The sequence below is a fragment of the Strongylocentrotus purpuratus genome, unplaced genomic scaffold, assembly GCF_000002235.5.
Source record: "Strongylocentrotus purpuratus isolate Spur 01 unplaced genomic scaffold, Spur_5.0 spur5_scaffold_18, whole genome shotgun sequence".
NCBI classification, from domain to species: Eukaryota; Metazoa; Echinodermata; class Echinoidea; order Camarodonta; family Strongylocentrotidae; genus Strongylocentrotus; species Strongylocentrotus purpuratus.
The window spans coordinates 24,737,414-24,757,410 of record NW_022145603.1 but is presented as its reverse complement, the minus strand read 5'-3'; the positions used below and the strand labels follow the sequence as shown (position 1 = coordinate 24,757,410).

At 36.1% G+C, this 19,997-nt stretch overlaps 1 protein-coding gene across 1 annotated transcript in view; it reads right to left on the bottom strand.

Moving 5' to 3' along the window:
- Positions 1–2,366: 2,366 nt before the first annotated feature.
- Positions 2,367–19,997, bottom strand: part of LOC100889660 (trichohyalin) — a 40,359-nt gene continuing 22,728 nt past the window's right edge. The window contains exons 8-21 of the mRNA XM_030989555.1: positions 14,644–14,763; positions 13,859–14,080; positions 13,216–13,259; positions 12,344–12,373; positions 10,917–10,962; positions 9,647–9,751; positions 9,017–9,136; positions 6,877–7,068; positions 5,849–6,040; positions 4,679–4,722; positions 4,064–4,090; positions 3,631–3,676; positions 2,980–3,099; positions 2,367–2,645 (exon numbers count right to left, since the gene is read on the bottom strand). Of these exons, the coding sequence (XP_030845415.1) occupies positions 2,610–2,645; positions 2,980–3,099; positions 3,631–3,676; positions 4,064–4,090; positions 4,679–4,722; positions 5,849–6,040; positions 6,877–7,068; positions 9,017–9,136; positions 9,647–9,751; positions 10,917–10,962; positions 12,344–12,373; positions 13,216–13,259; positions 13,859–14,080; positions 14,644–14,763 (1,344 nt within the window). The 3' untranslated portion in view covers positions 2,367–2,609. The remainder of the gene's footprint in view (positions 2,646–2,979; positions 3,100–3,630; positions 3,677–4,063; positions 4,091–4,678; positions 4,723–5,848; positions 6,041–6,876; positions 7,069–9,016; positions 9,137–9,646; positions 9,752–10,916; positions 10,963–12,343; positions 12,374–13,215; positions 13,260–13,858; positions 14,081–14,643; positions 14,764–19,997) is intronic.

Genomic DNA, 19,997 nt, shown 5'->3' with positions numbered 1-19,997 from the left:
CAATGGACATTAGTGCCGCCGCGGGACTCAAACCGCGGACCTTGGGATCCACAGTCTGGTGACATATCCACTTGAATATGACACCTGTACTACTGCTACTATTCTTAAAATATGACAGGGATTTCCCCATCGATGACTAAAAAAGGGAAAATTGATTAATTCTGTCATGTAAGACATCACCATAGCGACAAAAATTGATTAGATTTCAGGTTAGCGAGTCGATATACATGAAATTAAGGTTTTTTGACCTTGTTAATTATCTCCATATCAATTACTATTTTAAGCTATTTTAGCTGTGAATTAAAACTTGTTTAACATAGTATGTGTCACCATAGCGAGACAAATGATAAGATTTTAGGATTGTCCAATCAGAGATTAAAGGTTGTAAAGATTAATCAACATGTTATAACATTTATAAGCGTTATGTTCTCATGATATTAAAAAAAAAAATTATCTGAAATAAATTTAGGCAGAGGCATATTGGATCGCATTTGTCCCACTAAAATGTGTTTAATTGCAACTTGTTATGCAAGACTATGGATGCTACTGTAAAAACCAGAAACTTTTACACTCAGGAAATGTTTCGCGACTTTTGCAAGAAGTCCAGGTTAGTTGCAAAAATTTTATGTCGTGAAATTATTGAATCACAATGGACACAACATTATTATCTCTTCACAATAGATTCTTGCCATTAGAATGGTCATCCGAATTACAAACGTTGTATATCGCGGAGTAATACTGGATTGGCAATTGTCTGAAGTAACATATTGTAACAAAGCATTATATTCAGTAATCATATATCATAATTATGTGGGGTTTTTTCTCGTCTCTCTTTCATGTTCTGTAAGGAATTTTTTTTAATAGTATTAACAATGCAAGTTCTTTTTGTTCCTTATCGCTTTAAAAGGGGTGTATGTACACTACATTCTAGTTATGTAAATATATATTCTAGCATATTTGATGACATACTTTGTAATCTAGACTTTATAATTAGGTACATAAATACCACATAGGCCTACATGTATGTAAATGTATTTAAATATCGTTGCAAGAATGTTTCAACTTATTTCGCAGTGCAATAGATTTGTTTGGTGTTTCAATAAACTGTAAAGTATGTTTTGAATTACCTGTACATGAAATCTTATTTTTTCTTATTGAAATACATGTATTTTTATGACGAAGATAGGTGGAATGGAGAGAGATGGAGGGGGGAGGGGAGGGGGGAAGTAAAATGTTCTTATGGGAGAGACAACAGTAGCTCACAAAAGAGAGAGAGAGTGGGAGGGGAAAAGAAAGAAAGAAAAAGAGAGTGTGTGTATGTGGGAAAGAGAGAGAAATAGAGAGAGGGGAGGACAAAAAACATTTACCAATAAGAAAATGAAATATAGATATACAAGAGGTACAATACACAACTTTATAATCTCTACAATGATATTTTATTTTTGAATGTCTCCAAGCATGTACATGTAAATAGCACATCTACTTGAATAAGTTGGTTACATAATACTGTGTAAAGTATAAGCATCACAATGATCACGTAGCAAAAATTATATCCTGATTCTAAAATCTGGACATTAGTTATATGGAGCTACTTGGGTTTTGCATCATTTTCAATCAAAGACTAACACAAATCTAATTTACTCAAAAACAGTTTGATTATTGTTTACAATGGTCACAACATAGATTTGATATCTGGAAATTACTCAAGATATACATGTTTTTTAATAAACAGTATAGTTATGGTTCATAGACATGTGTAAGTAGGGTCATCAGTTTAGCAACTATGATGCGTATACACTTTTCAATGATGACGTTAAAAACTATTGAAACTAATGCTATCCTCAGCACAGATTATTCTCTTACAACCCAACAACAACAATTACATTTAACAAAATACATGTAGCTGAAATGAGGGTATAATATTCATTAATCATACATACAAGAGTACACAAATACTTTTTTGTTCACTGAAGCTCTTTATTTAGGATTTGGTGTTGTGAGAGTGTGCTTATCTCACAGAGACATTCTAAAATATTTGATCGTTTTTACCAGAGTTCTTTTTTAATTTTACCCGAGTACTTTCAGAATTTTAAGGAACCAAAATCGCTCACTCCTATATCTCTTTCACTGGCATGTACTTATTGGACTCAAAGAACAGCAATATGCATACGTAACAGAAAATTATATATTCAAAGAATAATATAGAATATGGGTAGATTCTACATGTACTTTTAGACAGCAGAATTTCTGAACACTATAAATAGAATGCATGCAGATGCTACAAGATTCACATACAAGAATGTACATAAAAGCTACAAGTATCAAGCCAATAGTAGAATATTTGCATAATCAGGCTATTAAAAAAACAGACGATACCAAAGAACATTATGTAAATAAAAATAGCAAGCTACTGATTAGACTCTCTACAGTAACTCTTCATTATCTATAATCCTTAAATGTGTAGTGTTTCGAATCGATCACAAGTTAGCATAACACAGATTACTACGAAGAATAAATATAATCTTAAAGCTAATGTATATAATGTATAACAAACTCAAACAGTTTGGTCATCTCTGTTCACATTCCAGTTCCATCAAGAGTTGTCAGCTTTACTTGTAAATGTTGACCTTAGCAGGAGTTGATTTCTGTTATGGAAATAAATGAAAGGAGAAGATTAAAGAACCAAGAATCGAGATTTAAGAATAATAATAAGAGGCATTTATAAAGCACCGTCTATCTAGACAATTCTATTCCGAAAATTGAAAGAATAAGAGAGTTTGGATGAGTGTCATAGTGCCAAGTACAGGCATTATTAATGAGATGATATTTCAACTTGGATATAAAGGTCTCTAAGCAAGTTATGATTCTCAAATTAAATGGTAAATTATTCCAAAGAGAATGAATCGACCTCGACCTTCTCTTTGAAATATAAGTGCAATTTCTTGTACAGCAATGAATAGAATAATCGAAGTGGCTTACCTTTGGTGGGGAGTCTGTAGAGTCCCCTCCCCCAGAAAACATGGCCAAGCGCCCCCGTACCCCACCCTCCGAGGCTATGCCACCTCGCTCCTTAGGCTTGAAAGATTTGCCCACGTCATTCTGAAGAAAAAAGAAAGAAATGCCAATATTATTGTCTTGAAACAAAGAAGTTTACAGAAGTTTGCGATGGGTTTCTGATTCTGCTACGATAACAAGATCCTTCGTCTGGAGTGGAGAATAGCTGGTGTGAACCTGTTCGAAACATCGAGCCACTTCTACCACCCATCCTCTCCAACTGGCGCTAAATCCTCCTTAGAACTATAAGCTCAGAAAGATAATCAACAGTCTTTATTCAGACTACCAACAGTCCTTTTAAGGACTACACACACTCAAGAAAGAAAGATTACAGAGAGTTCTTATGTGTCACCAAACACTCGGCCTTGAGTTTAATCTATGTTTCACTAGCCATTGACTTCAATGGGGTGTTGGGTGGAGCTAAGTCTTTGGGTTTCCTGGAAAGCCCACATTTTTCTGAACATTTTGATATCAAATACTCATTTTGGCAAAATATGGAGTTACGTCTTTGTGTCACTGAACCCTCGATATATACTTCAGGTTTATAATCAAAAGAGATAATAATCTATAATCTACCTGTTTCTTTGGTGTCCAAGAGCCTCCATCTTTCATCTTGCTCACACTAAAGGAAAAATGACAAGAAAACGGAGATAGATTGAGATCGCTATTCAGCATTTTAACGGCCCAAAAATGACCCTACCCCCCAAAAAAAATATATATATATATTAAAGGTGTTATGGATATCAAGGTGTCATATTAACACAAAAATCTAGATGTACAGGTTTAACACCTTCCCTCATCTAACTTGAGAACATCCCTTTCCTCAATTAAATTGTTAAACGTTTCATCACTTCTTTATTCTCTAATCTCAGCTTGTCAGTTAATGCGTAAAGATGTGCTCAGTTGTTCTTTCCTTCTTGACAAAATTAAGAACAATTCTAATACTTCATATATATAAGCAATAGTCAAACATTATAGAATTCTTTGTTATGGTTTCAATAATACTTACATCCCAGAGCTCACCGCTGGTGAAGACCTGTAACAAAAGAAAAACAAATTATCTAATAATTATTTTAATAAAATGTACAAGAGAAACACATTTTTTGTTATTCAATTTTGTGTTCACGTTAAAAAGCTACATCTACACAAAAATTGCTTGAGGATATTGTGGATAAAAATCATTACAAATGTTCTAGATCACATATTATTCTATTTGGGGAAAAATCCACCAGTATCCAAACAAACGTTCAGGGCCCCCGTCTTATAAATACTTGTGATTTATCCGAATGAATCGCAAGTCCTCTATAAATCAATCGCAAGTTTCCAGTACCCTATCTCTTATGTCCATAGTTGCGATTGATATTAATTCAAGATTCATTCAAGACAAGTTATTTTCTGATTTAATAAATACAGAAATTCGTCCACCACTGGCGAGTGACATACATACACAAGCAACATAAACAATATATACATGTACACACATTCAAGGATACAGGATACCATTAACGACAAATAAGTTGTGATTAATAGCAACTGTTTATGAGGCGGGCCCTGATTTATACAATATTCACTATGTGCTTCTCGGAGTACAAAGTAGAAAATATGAGATATCATGGTAACTTACTTGGTACTCTTCAAGACTCCAACCCGTTCATCTAGTTCATTTAGCTGTTGAAATAAAAACATAAATAAGTAATAGAGAGGTAAAAAAAAAAACATTGGAAGAGGACTCCCAAAACATAGAAATGAGAGGAACAGATCTGTGAAAATCTGGAAAGGATATGAGGAGAAAGAGAAGACAGCTCTCAAAGACCCATAGTCATGGATTCTCATTCGTCACCATTCCAGTGTTCAACCAGTAACAACGGTTGTGAGTCACTAAAATAGGACTTTAATTTTATAACTGACAGGTCCTATATCAGGCAAGATGCAGTAAAAATTATTTTAAAATACTCTCTTTCTCTTTTTTATAATCTTTTTGGAGTAATCAACATAAATAAAAGCTTAGCTTTTTAGAGGATTTCTCTCTTTTCCTTTAAGACTTAATTTATGATATGATTTAATTTATACCCCACTTGCCATGCATTTGCACGTAAAATGGTTTTTGTTGTGAGGCACTTTATCACATCCCATATGAAAAAGCCTTTAGATTTTAGTCATTAATCTACATTAGCCACTCTCCACCCAGGTGAGGTAAATAGGCACCCCGTAGTAAGCTTCAAATTCCCTGAATGCATGAGTGACTTATCATGGTAGTTAGGCTACAGCGAGGGTAATAATATGATTGCAGAGCCCTCAGGGAGAACAGTATTAATAAATATTGATGATGCTACCCTGTGTAAACAAGACATACACATATTACTATCATTATAATTAAGGTTATAATAATAATAGCTAGTTCTTATATAGCGCTTTTCAGGATCGAAGGCCCTCTCAAAGCGCTTTACAGATATATATATTATTACCCCGGTAATCAGATTCAGGCTTACCAGCACACAGTGTATGCACATTCTCCACTCCCTGTGGAGCATTCCAGCAAGGCGTCACAAGCGCACACTGGCTAATCTAAGTACATTTGCTTTCGCATCCGACCGGGTACCCATTTAACACCTTGGTGGAGAGTGGCAAATGTAGATCAATGTCTTGCCAAAGGACATTAGTGCCGCGGTGCGACTTGAACCTCAGACCTTGTGATCCACAGTCCGGTAACATATCCAATCGTTCACGACACCTCTACAGGGGTTATGAAATTGTTAAACGATGCCTTTAAAGTTTTGACATAATTACTACTTACATAGTACTCATTCTTCTTCTTCTGTTCATCGAGATCAAAAACATCACCTAAGGTAGTCTTGAGCTTGTTGTAGAGGTCGTTGGCAAAGTTACGCAGCTCGGCTTCCGTGGTTGTGCTCGTGATGGTCATCGTTGGGACCCGGTCAGCGAGGGTTTGTTCCCGATTCTTAGCCTTCTGCTGTGATACAACTTTCTGTAAGGCAAAACCACGATTTCAAGATTAGAGAAAAAAACAAACTTTTTCCTTAAACTTCTACTGTACTGGTAAATAAAAATGCAATTTTCTAACAAACTTTTTAAAATTCTAAACTAATTATTTGCACGATGTAGGTCTGCGTCGGCACATAGTAAGCCTTTGCAGAACTGTGTAATGGCAACATTGTAAACAATAATATTGCACAAGTGACAACCCTATACAACGTTTGAGGTCTAAAGAACTTGTTCGGACTAAGAATTGCAGCGCTTGTGTTCCTAAAACAGAAACGTGAGAAGTTTAATCATGTACTATACATGTTAGTCCCGATTTGAAAAGGAAATTAAAATTTTCAGTAAAAAAAAATAATTGGCACTTAATTTATAATTTAGTTTAATTTATAATAATAATATTGTGTTGTTACCCAGGGTAGCCTCATCAGTATTTTAACATACTCCTTGAGGCCCCTGCATATTATCATCTTATTACCCTGGCTTTAGCCGAGCTACCATGATAAGGCGCTCAATCATTCAAGAAATTTCACTCCTACCGGGTACCCATTTACAACACCAGGGCCATGTCTTACAAACAGTTGATAACAAGTTGCGATTGATATCAATTGCAAACTTGCGATTGATTTGGATCAATCGCAACTCTTGGGTTGTAAATTGTAGATTAATATCTTGCCAAAGGTCATTAGAACACGGGCAGGAGTTGAACTGCGGACCATGTGATTCACAGTCCAGCGAATTATCCACTAGACCACAACACACACAAAAATGTTCAAAAAGTTATGACATATGACTTTAAAAAATATGAGGGTGAGGGGGACTCACAGAGATGTTGATAGGGGCTCCAGACGGGTTAATCATGTTCCTTCTAGTCTTCTCCTTCTCCTCCTTCTCTCTCTTGAGCCGTTCTCTTTCCTCCGTCTGCTTCTTACGCTCCTCTTCAGCTTTCTTTTGTCTCTCTTCCTGGAGTTGCTCCATCTTACTCATCTCCACCTCCCTCTTCTTACGATTCTCCTCCTGAAAGGAGATAAAGAAGGGTCAACAGTGGTCCCCAGGGGTTTAAACATGTACAGCGACAGAGTGAGTGGGTGAGGAAGTGAGTAAGGGATTGAGGGAAGGAGTAAGTGAGATTGAGTGAGTGGGTTGATGGGAGTGAGAGTGACAGAGAGAGTGAGAGAGTGGGGAGTGAGTGAGGGGTCCACAGGGGTTTAAACGTCTACAGCGATAGGTTTGAAAATCAGCTACAGGTTAATATTAATTCTAAACAAAAATTAATTATGATATTATATTGAGGGGTTTGTGACACAAAGACGTAATTCCATTTTGGCAATTTTAAAAGAAGTGGTTTATGTGTCACTGAGCACTCGGGCCTTAAGGAGTTAAGTCTATGTTTCACTAGCCATTGACTTCAATGGGGTGTTGGGTGGAGTTAAGTCTTAAGTTTGTGTTTCCTGGAAATCCCACATTTTGCTGAACATTTTGGCAAAATATGGAGTTACGTCTTTGTGTCACTGAACCCTCAATATTTAGTCATACAATTTGGTTAAAAACGCTTCAAAATATGGAACAGATTGCTCCAGAGTAACAAGCCAAGAACTCCAGCCACAAGATATATCATGCTTCCCATATATCACTTCATACTTTTTCCCAGTTCCAATTTTTGGTTTGAGGACCACCTGGACATCACTTCTTTATACAATGAGATAGATAAAACAAACTCTGTTGAAAATTAAGTGCACACTATCCCACCAAAGTATCTGCCGTTTAAAAGTCTACTGCTAGAATTTTTTGTTTAATCTCACGTTATCATACCATGCAACATGATGAACCATGCAGAAAAGAGTGTGTGTTTAATTGAGGGAGTGAGTGTGAGAGTGAGTGATTGAGTGACTGATTGAGTGAGTGAGAGAGTGAGTGAGGGAGTGAGGGAGTAAGTAAATGTGGGTGAGAGTGGGTGAGTGAGTGGATGAGACAGTGAGTGAGTAAGAGAGTGAGGGAGTGAGCAAGTGTAAGTGAGATTGAGTGAGTGGGATGATGAGTGAGTGGGTTAGTGGATTGAGTGAGAGTGATGGAGTATGTGAGTGAAGAGGTGATTGAGTAAAAGGGATTGAGTGATGGAGTGAGTGTGTGTGTGTGTGTGTGTGTGAGTGAGTGAGAGTGAGAAAGGGAGTGAGTGAGTGAGTGGATGAGACAGTGAGTAAGAGAGTGAGTGAGGGAGTGAGCAAGTGTAAGTGAGATTGAGTGAGTGGGATGATGAGTGAGTGGGTTGATGGATGAGTGTGAGTGACGGAGTATGTGAGTGAAGAGGTGATTGAGTAAAAGGGATTGAGTGAGTGTGTGTGTGTGAGTGAGAGTGAGAAAGGGAGTGAGTGAGTGGATGAGACAGTGAGTGAGTGAGTAAGAGAGTGAGTGAGGGAGTGAGCAAGTGTAAGTGAGATTGAGTGAGTGGGATGATGAGTGAGTGGGTTGATGGATGAGTGTGAGTGACGGAGTATGTGAGTGAAGAGGTGATTGAGTAAAAGGGATTGAGTGATGGAGTGAGTGTGTGTGTGTGTGTGAGTGAGTGAGAGTGAGAAAGGGAGTGAGTGAGTGAGTGGATGAGACAGTGAGTGAGTAAGAGAGTGAGCAAGTGAGGGAGTGGGTTATTTGATGAGTGTGAGTGAGGGGGTATGTGAGTGAAGAGGTGAGTGAGTTAGGGATTGAGTGAGTGTGAGTGAGTGAGAGTGAGAAAGGGAGTGAGTTAGTGAGTGGGTGAGAAGTGAAAGGGTGAGTGAGAGTGTGTAGGTGAGTGTTTCTTTATTTAAGGACTTACAAATAACCCCGTAACCTGCTAAATTGTAGTATACGAAAATGGTTGAATTTTTCTGAAATCTGTCAAAGGGGGCAAACAAGCCCCCACGGCCGCCCCTCCCTACACCCCCTCCCCACCCCTCTTGCTCCTCCTTCAAATGTGGTAAGAACTAACCCTCTGTTGTTTGAATTTCTCAGCATCTCGCTTATTAGCCTCTAGGTCCTCTTTCAGTTGATCTGGAGTGCTGTATGTTATCTTGATCGGCTCCTTTTTTAGATTCTTGTCTGGGGTCTCCTGAAAAATATTTATTTAAAAACACAGAATTCATCACAAATTGAACAGAAATTGGGTAAGTAAAACACATATATGTTAATTAAATGTATGGATTTGCGAACTTGAAACTAATAAAATGTCCTAATTTTTTTGTTTAATAAATGCTGATTTAGAAGAATATAAAATCAATATTATGGAATGTTATCCTCAAACGTTTGCAATATGTGTTAGACTTTATTTATTCCATCACAATAGTGTACATGAAATTTTTCATTTCTTTTACCAAAGAGCAATAAAAAATCAGAATAAAATAAAATAATGCTCCTAATATATTTGCTGTGAGTGTGAACATGAATTCTTTAATTTCCTTACCACAGTGCAAGGAGATATATAAATATAAAACGATACTTCAATATATTAGCTCTGAGTGTAAACAGGACTTCCTTCATTCCTTATCCCAGCTCAATATAAAATCGTGTTATAAAACGTTACTCTAAAGTCTTTCCTCTGTGTGTGTGATCATTGCCTTACCGCATCCTTCTTGAGGTTGTTCTGAAGCTTTTGAAGCCTGTCTGCAATGTGACCAGTAGAGGGCAGGCTTGCCTTGAGATCTACATTCTGCTTCTGTTTGGCAGCCTATTATACAAAATAGCAATGTCACAGTTTATGAAGGAATGTCAATAAATGGCTGAAACAAACTTATGAGTGTAATAAAAATAAAGACTTTGGTGATCAATACACATTGAGTAGAGAGAGACTTATCAAGTATGAGCAGTGAATGTGAAAACCCAAAACACACCTCTTCTTGAACATGTATCTATAACAAAAAATAGAAAACTTATTCTAACATTAACATATCATTTCATCAATCTAAACAGCAAAGGAACAAAATAGAGGAAGCACATTTTGTTTTATTTTCGTTGGTGACAGATTTCTTTTAAGGTACAAATCAAAAACTGGTATTGGCAAATTTTGTTCTGAAAAGTGAGTCGACATTTACATACATGAATAAAGGAGAAGTAAAATCTTACTTAAAACCAAGAAAATATATTTTCCATCAAAATATTTGGGGTGTTTTCATATCTATCCATCAAATCTTTTAAGATACATAATCAAAATACTCTTTAAACGAAATATTTATTGTATCATCGCAAATTTTACAAAGTGAAAAATAGTTTCAAATTTCACAACATACTTTTAGAATAATTGGGGTTCATTCATATCTAAGTAAGATATACATTTTAAAAATTAAGAGCAGTAAAACGTTTGGGGAAAATTTCCTCCTGATATATAACACATAGAATATTTCTTTCAGAGGGACGTTTGATAATAATAGGAATTCATTTATTCCAATAAACCAGTATTTAAAACAGTTCTGGTAGTAATATCTTGATATCTATGGAAGATTTCTTTATGAAATATTACAAATTAAATAGTTTTTACTTCTGATCAATCATGCCCCGTTTTTTTTACTTTCTTTTTATTTGCGAATTAATACCTTTAGGTGAACATAAAAAATGTAGAATAATAAAAACAAATTAAACAGATAATCAAAAAAAATTGAGATGTATTGAAATCTTACCAATATTATTCTTGTGTATAAAAAAAAAAATTAAAAAAAATGAAATTTCGTCTCCTAACCAAAAATAAAATTTTATTTGCTTAAATTCATTTGTCTAACCTCTATCAAAACTTGATGGCAAATAAAAGAAGAATTCAGAGTAACTTGGTAATAAGGTTGGATTACCATAAAAGAAAAATCTAAACCAGTCTACTCTATTTTGAGAGAACATAGCAGTACCTTGTCATCAAACGTGAATCCCTTTTCCTTCAGCATGCTGACATGCCTATAGTTAGTGGTTAGATGAACAATCCAAGGCAAATCATAGCAAATCATGAAATCAAGTCAAATCATAGCACATCATGAAATCAAGTAAAATCAAATCAAATCATAACAAACATAAACATAATATCAAATCATATTAAATCATGGAACCAACCAAGTCATGCCAAATTAAATAACACCCTGAATTAAATCATGTCAGGAAATAGGTAGTTTCATTCATTTACAAGCTATCAACAATCTAAATATAATTTCATGTTCTATATGTACGTGAGAAATCCATAGTCTGGGGGATGTTTCACAAAGATCCTTATGTTCAACTTATCTATAAGTTGGACTTAAACGTTATGGAAAGCTGTTAGCATCTTTGTAAATATGTTTCTAGAAGTTATTTTAAAAGGCATAAAATATTAATTCAAATCATTCATATTTTCTATTATCAAGGAGATTTCATGTTCTTGATGTGTGTAATTTATGAAAAGTCTAAAATACTTGAATTTTTTATTTGAATATATTTTATTTTAAGGCTACAAATTGCTCTCCATAATAGTTAAGTCCAACTTAGAGTTAAGTTCGAATAATAATCTTGGTACGTTAGAAATCACAAGATAAAGAGTCCTTTGTGCGATGTGCACACCTCGGCTGCACAGGGCCAGCTGGTTATGTTTTCACAATGCACAATGCCTTGATTTCTGATATTGTGTATAGTAACTACATTATAAAGTGAGATGCATTAATGAAAACAACAGATCATTCACATGACACAATATCATTCATGAACTATATTAGAAACTGATTAATATAAGGGGCAAGCAGAACTTGATCAATGAATTATGTAGTAATGGAGCCAGTTTGGAGCCAGAAGAACGTTTACTGACACACTCTCACACAAAGTTAAAGCCCTTCTGGCTGTGCATAGACAATAAACAATCAAATGTTAGAACCCTCATTCCACAAGCAGTACTACGAAACCAAATCATATGTAATGGAGCAAAAGAGAATGAGTTTTCCCTTCCATAATACCATGCAAGGACATATATAATTATGTAAAAGTAATTCCTTAAATGTTTTTAAAATAATACATTAAGCATTTTCGTACTTCAAACTGTTTTCTTTATCATTTGCTGCTGTTGTTGTTGGTTCTTTTTTCTCCTTCTTATTTTTCTGTTGCTTCACTTGCACATGCCAAATGATACCCATCTAAAAAAAAGTAAAATTAAGGTTTTGATTTTCTAAACTTCTAATTCCAAATAAACCCCAAAATGAATGCTCAGAAAAAGACCTCTGTCATTATTGCTTCCTACCACTAAATAAACACACTAAGATTGTTCTGAAATAGGTTCGGAATTCAAAGTGACAATTGAGAAGGAAACAGAGACACTTACCCTTGATCGACAGGGGTAACCTTAACAGTCCTGTGTGGTGAGAAATAAGTGGGTTCACATAATTATGGGATGGTAAAGATTATGTTCATGGCAGATATAAATAACTTAAAATCCCAAGGATATACAGAAATACATGTATCACGCCTTGTAGCTAGAGAAGCGAAATATAAGGACATGTACTTGTGTGGCTTCCTGTATTTGGGGGGGGGGGGGGGAATAATCTGTGACCCCTATCCCCTCCATAGCTCTCTTTCTTCCCCTCTCCCACTCACTCACTCACCCACTCACTCTCTCACACTCACTCACTCTCTCTCTACCACCCACCCACCTACCCAATCACACACTCACTCACTCACTCTCTCACTATCTCATTAACTCACCCACCCACCCACTCACTCAATCACTCAATCACCCACCCACCCACTCACTCACTCTCTCACCCACCCACCCACCCACTCACTCACTCACTCACTCTCTCACCCACCCACCCGCCCACTCACTCACTATCTCACTAACTCACCCACCCACCCACTCACTCACTTACTCAATCACCCACCCACCCACTCACTCACTCTCTCACTAACTCACTCACCCACCCGCCCACCCACTCACTCTCTCGCTCACTCACTCACTTACTCACTCATGCATGCACGCACGTACACACTCACTCTCTTACCCTCCCACTCACTCACTCACTCTCTATCTCTCTCTTACAAAAATTGGTATTAAAGGGAATGAATCGTTTAGTTCTCAACTGTCTGATACATTTTCTTCTCTCTTCTCTCTATCCCCCTTTGCCTACAAACATGGATGTTATTATTCTCTTCCTCCTTTTAAATATCAGTCTTTATCATATACTACAGAATACTTACTTGTGTTTGGCAAGATCTTTGATGCGAGCATTCATCTCATTAAGCTGTAAGATATATCAAAGTAGTAAAAACAATCACTTAGCATGGGTACACCTCTCATTCATAACACTATACATGTAAAACTAAGGATAACATTTAATGAACTCCAGAGAATTGAAATGGATGTAAAGATTGTCATACAGTGTATAACTTAAGATATCAAAGAAGTAAGAAATTTGATACGAGAGAATTTACTTTACTTTTCCTTTGATCTTTTAATTTTATTTTTTTTGGAGATTTTTTTGTATAGTTTTGATCAACATGTTGACGAGAATGCACTTTTAAAACAGTAATGGCTGACATCTTCACTAAAACAAGGATACTTCTGAAGTGCGAAGAGGCATTGTAAAATCTGATATGTTCTAAATAAAAACTGATCATGCACGATGACTCCATGGTAGAGCAGAGGTCTTGTAACAGGGGAGGTACTGGGACCAAAACCAAGTCTAAGCGATAGTGCTATTTGGTAAGGCATTAATCCTCATGACCAAGTCCCTTGGGGAGGACTTAAAGCCGCTGGGCCCCTGGTTGCTTTAATACCAGAAAATACTTTCTGAGCAGTCAGGCAAAACAAACAAACATATAATCATCACTATGTACTTACATCGTACTCCTGCCTCTCCTTCCTCTGCTCAAGGTCATACATATCACTGTACACCTCCACCAGCTTGGTGTGGAGGATCTCGGCGATCTCACGGAGGCGCTCTTCAGAGTCGTGGGCGCTGATGCGTATCTGAGGAATGTTCTCCTCCACCCTCTTCTCCCTCTCAGCCATCATCTCGGCGGAAGTCTGCATCTTCTCTTGCTTAGCTCTAGCGATGTTTTCCTGGATATGAGGAAGAATGGAATAAAATAGCATAAGATGCAAGACATCTGAAACAGAATTATTGTTTCAAGAATATATTTGAGTCTTTGTCGCCAAATCTTCTTGCCAGGCTACCCTGGGAAAATAAGACTTTGTCATCATCATCATCATCATCATCATCATCAACAAGACCATTAACATCATCACCACCATATCATCATCATCGTCATCACTATCAATGCCATCGTCATCATCCCCATCATTAACATCATCATCATCATCGCCATGATCATTAACATCACTGTCATCATCAACATCACTGTCATCAACATCAACATCATTGTTATCATTATCGCCATTGCCGCCATTGCCGTCATCACCGTCTCCATCATTATCATCATCGCCAACATTACCATTAATATGATTATTATACTTTCAAAAATATGAAGAAAACAATATCAATTAATCTCCATACTCCCTGTAACCATAAAGTGTACTTTGGGTCGGAATCTACAACTTGGTTAAGATAGATTTAACTCCCTTCTGGACCACGATATCTCCTTCGTGTATTTAAATGTACTTACAGCTATGTTGTACTTTGGAATAGAATACACCGTCTGATTCTCTTCTTCTGCCTTCTTGCGTTTAGCCTCGGCTTCCTGACGACGAAGCTGGATCTCTTCTCTCATCTTACGAGTTTCCTCCTAAAAAGAAGCATTGAACAGAAACAAAAACTAGTGAAGTCAATATCAAATCGCCCATTGGGTAAATCATTAAAATCCATTCTCTGATTATGCAGCTGGCATTACCCTTTCAAATATAAGAGAATATATCCTTCCACTCTCCTTTGCATCAACATGCCACTTAAAAGCCCTGTCCAAATTGAAGAAAAGACACACAAAAAATAATTAAAGCCAATCAATATATAAAGAAAACAAATTATGCACTCTGCACATTCTTGTTATTCATATTACAATGATCACGTTCAATGAAAGTTCTGGAGACAAAAAGATATATGATATTCTTAACCCATTGCCCTCAGGAACCGGGTGGTCCCTGTTATATAAGAAACCTGAACCCCAAAGAATAAGTGTAGGTATTCTGAGAAATGAGATGTATTCCTGCTATTTGATGTACAAGCAAAAATGTACCAGAGATATATATAAATGAAGATTTCTTGGCATGATGTGATGCCTTTTATCATGACAAGGGGCAGCATTTTGCTAGAAAACGTGACGTACCAGGTGAAGTTGTTCATGTATCATGCACCAAGCTTAAGTCGGAAAGACTTTTTAAATCAATAGCAAAACCTTTACTTTTCAAGGAGGAAAATCATAGCGGAGAAGAAAGTATATAGCAGGGGAACAATTGTAACTAGTTCATTAAAACAAAAAAATAAAGAATTTGACAAATCTATCTCATTTATGGGAAACCTTCACGCCAGAAGAGCACCAATTTATTTATGCAATTTGTGTTCTGGCAATTATAGTACAAAGGATAATAGCAGGTGAATGAAATGCTTCAACACAACACACACCTGGGAAGAATCCATAAATTTGAATATATTTAGTTGATGAACAACTTCACATAGTACGTCATGTTATCAAGAAAATTGCATTATTCTTGTTTTATGCCTCTTTAATACACTTCAGTGGGGAATCTTGTAGATTAAGGGGCAAGAATATAATAAATCTCTCAGAATAAGTAAAGTTATTTCTTGGGGTGGGATTTCCTTTAAGCCTATGGGAATTAGAGAATTCAGTAGTCAACTGATTAAGAGGAGTCTGGGAGACTTTCTGAAGCCACTGCATAAGAACATAAAATGCTGGTTATAGATTGGGAGTATCCTTTAATAGAGATTAGCTGTCTCAATTAAAGCATTTAAAAGAAAGATTCAAAAAATATACAGCTTCCTATTTCATTAGGCTTTTATAATTGAAAATTGCATTTTCCTCCTTCATTTCATATTGCAGTGTGACCCTTACACATGTATGTAATATTTCTTTTAAATTAAGCAAAGGTTCAATGGTTCAATTTATTCCACTTTCTCAAATACATATACATGTATAATAAAACATAAACAAAACAAAGCGGTGTATTATCAAAACTGGTACAATAAAAATGTTGCAATTATTAAATGATGTACATATGTACATAATTCTTTAGTGAACATATACATGTACATTGCATCATTATAAAAGAACTGTAGAAAATATCATCATTCTCTAATTTTTACTGTACATCATAATTTGAGAAAAAGTGGAGGAACCTATAAAAGAAGCAGAGCTTGTGAAGCTATAGGTCCCCTTTTAAAGGGAAGCAGTAATTTTGTTTCAGATCCTTAAACAAAGTCGTTGATTTAGCTCATGCTGCAATCATAATTATAAACCTTAAGGTCATTCAGGAATCCCATGACTTTTACAAGCAGATCGCCTGTCTGAATATCGAGATATTTATGATTGGAAATCGAAATTTCATTTTGCGTTTTCCAACGGTTTTCATAACACTACAGTCTATTGGGGAAAGTGAGTATGGTAAAACCGGTCAAAGATTTTTTACTTTTTTGAGGCACTTCATGATAATTTTGAAGCGCAATTTTTTTAAGGGCTTCAATATTACACCCTATCACAGACACTGATAGCACATAGGGCCGTGCATCTCAGATTTAACATTGTTAAACGATGCCTTTAAAGTACCAAATGTAGGCATTTTAATGTATTAAAGGTGTGAGTCACTATTAATCATTCCTAGCCAGGGGATAGGAATGAGGGATGGGGTTTCCCTTTCCCTCTCTCTTTTTAACCATCGTACTGTATGCTAATGCTTTCAAGCATGCACACAGACGTCATCCTCTAACATCGCGACTCTGCGCTGATCGACTGTGGTAAGCTCGTTTTGTTCATTTTCATTACTTTTTCTAGTTCTGTAGTAACCTAAACCATACAAAGGTTATACCAAGTTTTTGATAGGGAAAGTTTACTTTTCAGAAGATTTTTCTTGATATTTGTGTTTTAAATCCCCAATACGGATAGTAAAGGGCAGCAGATGCAGAATTCTTCTTTATATTAAGGCAGATGGACATGCAGTACATGTAAATCTATGTGCAGGTCTTTGAATTGGTGAGACACGTATGTGTACAGCCAGCCAGGGCGAGTCATGTTTTAAATGTAAAGACCAGTTCTGGTCATGCGATTGCATTGTGAAAGAAACGTTGTGGAATCGATCAGAAAAAGTTGATCATCTAGCATATAAGTATTGGTGTGTACTGCAAGGTTCTAGAATCATCAAAATGATAAGAAATTTGGCCCAGTCTTGGCCCAGCCAACCTACTCTGTTCAAACACTGACTTTAAAAGGCCGTCTAAAAAATAAATATTATCTTTATTTACATACAACAGCATACTTGTATACGTGGATGTAAATTTGTCAAAGTACCTACTCTTTCCCAATTTTCAAATTTTCTCCTGTTTTATGTAAAGCTCTTTGTACATTTTCTTCTATGTAAGGATATTTGTTGGTATTTTTGTTGTTGTTGTTGTTGTGTGTGTGTTAAAGCTCTTTAACATTTTGGTTTCTTTGCAGAGCTTTCCGAACAAAAGTTTGTTGTATCACTTGTACTTTTTGTTTTAATTTGTTTACATAATTCTTCTATTCTTTTCCAAGTCTTTTAATCTTTAATATCTTAAATCATGTGCATTTTCCTTGAAACCACTTTAGACTCGATTTCAACCGAATATTATAACATCACATATGCTTCCAATATGTTTATTTGAACTAAATTCATGACCCCATACCAAAACTTTGTATTACCGTACCTTTAAAGGGGCTTTAAAACATTGTTCAGATGAGAGGAAAATACTGCTAAAGTAGTGAGGTGAATGCTAGATCTGAAGTTCAAGTTTTTTTGGCCCCTGTCTTGAAATCTCCAAATCGGTAGAGGAATCTTAATCCCTGTAGCAGCCATTTTATCATCAATTTTCAACAGACAATGATGACATCAGACTGAAAAAAATGAGAGAAGATTTAGATAGCATAGAGTCTCAGCTACAACTTACTCAAAATCAACAAAAATCAAGCCGAAATAACGGCGATATTGCTCGCAAAAGACAAGAATGTAGAATCCAGATTTGAGAAAAAGTCATCTCCCATAAGGATTACACACAAAAAGTAATGGATCAAGTGATAATAGGGTAATAATAAAGTAAATATGGTTGTTTATTACATTATTTGCGATTGTACATGTTTTAATATTCAAAGAAGATGGTACAGTGAAAGGTCAAAAAGAAAAAAAAAGTGAAGAAAAAAAATTGTTGGAGACGCCTGGACTCGAACCAGGGACCTCGAGGTCAGAAGTCAAGTGATTTACCGATATACCAAAACATTTCCCATAGAGATTACACGTAAACGGAAAATGGAATTCTCAAATCCCACTTTGTAAGTGAAATATGAGCATGATCGCGGCATCTGATCGAAAAATAAAGGGCACGCTTATGATAGCATATTGTCTCAGCTACAACATACTCAAAGCTCAGCGTAAACAAAGATAAAACGACGGAGATATAGCTCGCGAAAGACGGGAATGTAGAATCCAGTTTTGAGAAAAAGTCATGTCCCTTAGAGAATACACGCAAAATGTGAAAAATTGACATGCCTCCTTTAATCGCCCAAATACGCCATGATGCCTTTGTCAAAATGAAAAATCGTGGGGACCGGATTTGTAGAGAATTGTCCCAGCTAGAACATATCAAAATTTTGAAGAAAATTGATCCATTTTTACAGAGATACAATCAATTTTCCAAAAATCTGCTGACGTCATAATATGCAAATTGAAATTTTGTGCTCGGAGGCCATTATGATGACGTCATGAGTTAATTGAGGGTCAAATGAGACTAGAAATCATATCTCCGACTCATAATCTATCCAAATATGAAAAAAATGGGGGGTATCCATCCATTCAGAAGAGTTACAATGAATTTTGTATAGGCATGTTTTTGCACATGTATGTTATGTATCACAAGAGCTCGCACGCACGGATGCGTATCTTAACGGACGCTCATTCCGTTATTAATGGTCAGAAAAAGGTGAACAAGGTATCAAAATGCTTGAAAAAAACAGAGAAAATTTGGCGATTCGACGTTGCGAAATGCAAGTACGTGCAAAAACGCGCACGCATGCGTGTGTGCGCGTTTTTTTGCAAAAAGCTTAAAATGGCCTGAAACGTATGCAAAATTAATTGGGGACGAATTGGAGCATTTAAAAATTTTGATGCGCACGTACGTGCGCGTCGAGGTGCGCGCGCGGATATTTAATTACATTTTTTGTTGACCTTTGACCTGAAGTTGATGTATATTAAATATGGTTGATTTTTGATAACTCGTTATCGAGATATGATAACGACCTGATGTTTACAAAATGGCGCCTGGATGACGTCACGATGACCCCATGACCTTGAAAAAGGTTTTAGGAACTTGATATGCTCGTGGCGAGCTCATGGGTAAAAGGGGCAGCTCGTGGCGAAGAGAGATCTGCTATTAAGAGGCAGCCTAGAAAGATGTTAGTTCTGTCTTAATAACATTAACACCCTTCTGACTCTGAACAGATTTTCATTTACAAAGTTGTATTTAGTAATGCATTAAAATGTCAGGTACAAGTACATGAATACACTGTACATGTGTTTGTTTGTTTTTAAATTTAAAAAAAGTATATTGTTTTTTTAAATAAATTAACAGATTGTGAACCTCTGAGAGATTGGTTTGAATCACCAAATACACATTGTGTATGTGAAAGATTATGAAGGCTATACTTAACATGAATACCCACAAAATTTCAAGTAAGAAAATACTTCTTGCCTTTTACCAAATACATGTACAGTGACAGTGTACATGTAAATCAGTAGTTGCAAAAATTATGACAATAAGGATTTCCCTTTTTTTTCTGCA